Below are 6,318 nucleotides of genomic sequence, written 5' to 3'. Positions count from 1 at the left end.
AGAACTTAGCCTCCGGAGCCACGGCATGGCTCCCCACCGGGCCACCGGTGCAGTGTTCTGGAGATCAAACTGCAGTCTGATGGGCTTGTGTCACGTACCCGGGAGGGGAAGAACAGCAGGGGACTGGGATCTAGCAATAAACTGGGTACAGGAGAGGGGATTGGGAAGATAGCAGCAGGGACAAAGGGGATCGGAGAAGACAGTCAGAGGAGGAAGACGAGTCTTGGATATCTGTTCGTCGATGATGTCTCCAGCTCGGGCAAACGCTTCATATCAGGCTGCTCCATCCGACTGGGCCACACAGGCCCGTATACCTGTTGCCAGCCCACGTCCGTGACAGCTTGCTGCAGCTAAATTCTGTCTGATGCCTTGTCTCAAGCTCTGCTTTGAGGAACAGAACATGCCCCATCTAAATTATACTGCAATGTTCCATACAAACTATAATATGTATGTACCGGAGGTGGTAAAAACGAGCCAAATTAACTTTCCTCAAAAATAAGAAAAACATGAGGCGAACAACACATATGTAATGATGTATGCCTCCTTCAACACAACATATATATGTTCCAAACTTACTTGCACGTACATGCTACAATGAAGAAAGAATCTAACAAGCCAGCAGTTCAGCATGAGCAATATTAAAGGTTTAAAGCAGCAGTAAATTAACTGAAACTTTCATCAAGCCAAATGATGGACACAGATTCAGAGGCGAACGTAGACCCCGACTGATCGAGCTCGCGCCCGAAGAAGCCAACAACGTACAATACTGCGCCCGTCCCAGCAGCGTCACAAACTCTGATCGAGGAGCAAGCCAAGCTGGATATCTGCATGGGAAAGGTTGTCAAGAAATCTGTTTAAATTGTTATGCAATATACATACACATAAGCGGAGAATTGTATGCCAGAAACAGAGTTGAGTGGTGCCTAGAAGATCCAGCTAGCAACACTACTGAACATGATTGACAGCCTACTGAAGAAGCAGCAGAAAAATGCGATGGATCGAAATGGAAGAGGGTACGTACATGTAGCATGGTGGCGGGGTTTGGATTCAAACTGAATCGATTAAAACTGTATCATCAGCCGTCAGCGAGACCTGTCCTCCTCCTGTTGCTTCTCACCATCTTCTTCTTCTTTGGGTAAATTATCGTCTCCCGGCTGAAAATTGGGAAATAAGAAAATAGTAACTAACTAGCCAGTGATCAATATACGGGCAGTAGCTACAGATCGATTAATTTAAGTAGAGGAAAGAAAAGCAATTGTACTAATAAGAGGGAAATATTAATTGGATAGGAACCACGAATTAATCATTCTACCTCTTGATCTTGGACAGATGAGATCATTTTGTCTCCATTGAGTTTGTACACTTCAAGTGTTGGACGGTTGGGATGGACATCGGTTTGGTTCCTCAGCGCAGCCTCCGCTTCATCCACCTCAGCAGCAGACGCACCCTTACAGTCGATAAACACCTGGACTTCCTGAAGCGAAGTGAGATATTCCAAGCCAATAATATTGGCACAGTCACCGTTGCCATCCTTTAAGGCCCGCACAAAGACAGCAATGTGAAGGAATTGAAGGTTTGGCATCACGGCAGAGGGTATAGCACAAAGGCTGCAGTCGTTTTCTGTAGAGCACTTGAAGGGCATCGCATCGGTTCCATTCCATATATGAAGTGAAACGCTCGAGTCCTCCTTGCTGCGCTGAAACTGGGCCATTGAATTTGGCAACGAGAACGCCCTCAGCTTCCGGAAGCAGCCATCACTGGCATTAATATTACTTACTGTTACCGTGGACTCCAAATACAGAAGGAGATAACGGAGCTCCGTCAACCTAGGAAGGAGTTTCAGATCCCGCTCATCCAAACTAACCACACCCAATTCCAAGGTGGTGAGGTTGGGAAGATGTGCGGGATTAATGCATGACGGCAGCCTAGAGAACTTGATCCAAAGTAAAGCCAAATATCGGAGATGTCGCGGGAGGGTAAAGCCTGCTGCTTCCCACGTGGCTACATCCACTACTTCCCGAGTAGCAATACGAAGTGTTAGATGCTGGATCTTGTGGAGATTGCGTAGAGACTCCACTAACTCTCTCTGCATGCTCTCATCTGTCGAAGCAATACGAACCTCGAGCACCCTCAGTTCCCTCAGGCTGCCCAGCTCCTTCACAAACTGCCTCTGGGACTTGCCGTCGCTGCCAGCTTGTATTGTCAGCTCCTCCAAGGACGTCAGCTTTCCAATCCCATCCGACACACTCGTGCTCCAATAATCACCGCGTAGGCACACCAACTGTGTTAGCAGGACAACGCTCGCCGGCAGTTCTTCTATCGCAGTTCCTTTCACATCAAGTGTCTGCAGAAACTTGAGATCCCCTATTTCTTTCGGGAGCTCACGAATATTTGTGCTTCTTAGCCCAAGATACCTCAAGTGAAGTAAATTCCCAAGATTCCCAAGATGGCAATCTTCCCTAAATCGGCAATTTTCTATGGCCAGCACCCTTAGAAGTTTAAAGCTCGAAAGCAGGACCCGCTGACTAATATCACAGCTAGAAGCAATATACGACCTCACTTGTGACATGTCCATAAGGTCAGCCTGGTGAGTATTGTTCTCCATGGTTCTATTCTGGTGGACTAACCGACGTGCATTGCTTTGTGATAATGTGCCTTTAATATTATCTAATATAGTAACAAAATTTTCTTCACATGACAAGGAACGGATGAGACTAAGAACCATATCATGAACATGACAACCTACTACAATGCCATCCCATTCGTTCTCCACTGCCTGGATCATGCTTCTATTTAAGAGATCGTTGAAGTATCCTTCTCCGAGCTCAAATAACGACAAATTTCCTTGTTTCTCATGGACAAAACCTTCAGCTATCCACTTCCATATCAAAGTATCTTTCTCAATAACATAATCTTCTGGAAATACACTTAGATACAGTAAGCATGTCTTTAGATGTGAAGCCAAATCATAGTAGCTAAATGACAATATCTTCATAGTATTTTCAACATGCATGTTATCTTTATGTCCAAAACCAATAGCGTTATACAGCTCGCACCATTCTTCCCTTGGTTTACCCACCAAAAAACTAGCCATTGTAATGATAGCTAACGGTATACCATCACATTTCTTCAAAAATTTATCGGATATCTCATCCGGTTGAGTATCAAGACAGTTTCCTTCACCACCAGATATCTTTGTATAGAATAACTTTTTGGAGTTGTCATATGAAAGTGGTTGTAGCTTGTAAACCTCACCGGCTCCTTTGGCAACTTCATGATTACGAGTAGTTGTGATTATTGTACTTCTATAGTTATTCTCAACAAGAGCCAATCTGATTGTTTCCCAAGATTGTGGCTCCCATATGTCATCAATAACAATGAAATACCTATCCACATTTAAGTGCAAGAGCCATGAGTTACTAAAGCTATCTGTATCATCTATAAAAATGAGAAGTGTGCCAACATCCATCCAGAACAGTCATCAAAGATGTGCTCACACTTATTTGCAGAGGTTCAGTAATTATGTTTACGAGTCCATTATGCCTCCAGGAACATCATTACGCATCTAAGTTCAGTTGTGAATTAATAATGTTTAAGCAGTAGACTTAAACTTAAATGTGTTGTAAACTAATGCTCAAAGCTGTTAACTGCGTTGCTCTTCTATATAGCTAACAGTAAAATAAAAGTGTCCGTTCTTCTCAAATTTGAAGAAAAAAATGTTATGTAGGAGAGTTCTTGACTACATGCTCTTATATATGTGGAGACTAAAATAAAAGCTCAAATATGCATGCTTGCAAAGGAAAAAAAAAATAATCAAACGAAGTACCGTGGCATAGGTGACACGTATTAGTTCTTCTACATGAACCAAGGACCAAAGCGAAGTGAGGTGATGTGCATACGTGTGTTAGCCCCACGTAGAGGCTGAGCTATGGACGAATGTTGAACGTGGCTATGAATCGATGAAACGACATATTTCTATGCAGATGCAAAATTCAACGCCTCTAGGTAAAAGGAAACAGAGGCAAATATAGAATTCTACCGTACCATGGCTGGGCTCAAATCTGTTTGCCCGCCTATGCTGTGCTCATTTTCAAATAAACTCCCAAAGTAAACAATCATTTAAAATGTTAAATTCATGATATTAGTTTCTTAGAACTTTCAAATATTCACTACTTTCAGTAAATAAAGTTTGTTATGACAAGGAACTCTTGTTTTTTTTAGAAATTCTGTGGTGCCTTCAACAATTGCACATATTACGCAATACAAAATCAAACTATCATATTACTAGTCATAAGATCATAAGTACTGTGAACTTGTCAACCACAAATTACGTCACTACTCGGATATTAGTTATAGGGACTGCTAGGTCAGTATAGGGCAAGGCTATTGATGCTCGTGTGTCCACTGTTATGTAATAATTTGATAATGAGTAATTTGTAAAACAAAATAAGGAAAATAGCTGGTTGTAATGCTTCAACGGAACAATGACTAGTGGTCTAGTGGAGGAATTCATAAACCAATAGGATTTGTGCCATATGCAATGCATAAGTACAGAAAGGAACAAAAACACTTGCACGCTAGATGGCGCATACCTCTTATTTTGAAGGAATTCCCGGAGTAGATCGATAAGCTAAAAAGGCACTTTATAGTGTAAGGAAGCATATGGCGGCTGATGCGTACCTCTTGTTCTTCAGGAACTCTCGGATTTCATCTATGAGCTGCCTTTCATCCAATAGGTTGATCATATTGAAATTCTTCATGTAATATTCCTTGTCAAGATCTATGAGAATATCCCTGAGGACTTTCTTCAAGTCAGGATTCCGGCCAACCGGAACGAAAGCCCCACAATTGAAGTCCCCTTTGAGCTTGTCATACACTGCTTTGACAAGAGTGGTCTTGCCTAATCCCCCGACTCCAACAACAGAAAGTTTCTTCATCTCCTTCTCAAGCACGTCATCCCCACACTGGTAAGACAGCATGGATATGAGCTCGCCCCTTGCCTTGTCGATGCCAATGAGTTGCGTCACTTCTTTGTACATAGCTGCAAGGCGAGGATCAATAGTCGACGTCCTTGCGGCAGGCTTAGCCAGATTCTCATCGACTTTGTACCTAGCATGCCGCTCGGCCACCTCCTGAAGTTGCTTCTTGATGTCTTCGATGGCGCCTGCAATTTCACGGCGAGCCTTGCCCTTGCTGAATAGGTCGCCCATCTTCTTCAAGGCGCGTTTGAGCCTGCCCTGGTCTGCGGGCTCTCGGCCTTGGACTCGCACGAGGAAGGTGTCGAGGATGTCCTCCATGTCGTACGACGCCTCCCTGACCTCGCGCGCCCAGGCCTTGACCTGCTCGTCGAGCTGGTCCCACGGCACTGCTGCCACCTTGCGGAGGGCGGCGTGGATGCTCTCCAGCTCCTTTGAGAGAGACTGCACTTGCTCCCTCACGCCAGTCTGCAGCTTGTACTCATCTTGGAGCAGCTGCAGCAGCTTGGGGGCGAGGTTGCCCATGGCCCCCGTCACCAGATCCATGATGACGAGCTCTCAAGATTAATCACTCTATCTATCTGCTTGCTTGCTGTGTAGGTTCAGGTTATATGCAATAAGGGAGACGATTCACATTGAGTCAGGATGACTGCGAACCGCATGCTAAAGATAAGGCTAGCTAGCCTACTCTGCATTTCATTTGTATAGGAGAAAACTGCGAACCGCATGCTAAAGATAAGGCTAGCTAGCCTACTCTGCATTTCATTTGTATAGGAGAAAACTGCGAACAACACCAAAGCAGAAAGCAACGAGCGGGTTATATGCTGTAAGGGAGACGATTCACATTGAATCCGGATAGCTGCGAACTTCGCATGCTAAAGGTGAGGCTAGCTAGCCTACCACGCATTTCATTTGTGTGGTAATTGTTGTGTGACAGCAAGTCAAGTCGTGCCTCTTGGTCTTGGGGGCTAGCTATTGGCATGGCTCCTTCTCCATGATGCGCCGCTCCAGCTGCAACTGCTACTCTCTCCAGCACAACACATGCACGGTCTGTCCATCTGCGTCTCTCCGGACCCAGAAAATTATTGCGCATTCCATGTGTGTACCTGACGATATCGATGAATTATTGAGCCAACACAGTCTCGTTCTAGTTACATTGCACACCTAACAAAGTAGGAGTAACAGCCGTCCATCGATGATCCATGCGTTGGACGATACGCATGGTGCGGGAATCACTCTACTATTTCGTCTGCTGTTACATTTTTACTAACCAATATTTACAACATATGATCCAGAGAGACTATTTATCAACCTATTTCTCATTGCAAAGAGAGATGACGTT

The 6,318-nt window shown here is 44.4% G+C and overlaps 1 protein-coding gene across 1 annotated transcript; it reads right to left on the bottom strand.

The window, feature by feature from the left end:
• Nucleotides 1–466: 466 nt before the first annotated feature.
• Nucleotides 467–5,729, bottom strand: LOC133886665 (disease resistance protein PIK6-NP-like). Its single transcript, XM_062326438.1, has 4 exons — nt 4,681–5,729; nt 1,313–3,386; nt 1,022–1,154; nt 467–824 (listed from the first exon to the last, which is right to left on the bottom strand). Exons 1-3 carry the CDS (start codon nt 5,520–5,522, stop codon nt 1,083–1,085), a joined length of 2,988 nt encoding a protein of 995 aa, XP_062182422.1. The 5' UTR covers nt 5,523–5,729; the 3' UTR covers nt 467–824; nt 1,022–1,082.
• Nucleotides 5,730–6,318: the final 589 nt, after the last annotated feature.

Source organism: Phragmites australis, chromosome 12, assembly GCF_958298935.1.
Source record: "Phragmites australis chromosome 12, lpPhrAust1.1, whole genome shotgun sequence".
NCBI classification, from domain to species: Eukaryota; Viridiplantae; Streptophyta; class Magnoliopsida; order Poales; family Poaceae; genus Phragmites; species Phragmites australis.
The sequence above is the reverse complement of the archived record's forward strand: the minus strand, read 5'-3'. Positions and strand labels throughout refer to the sequence as shown.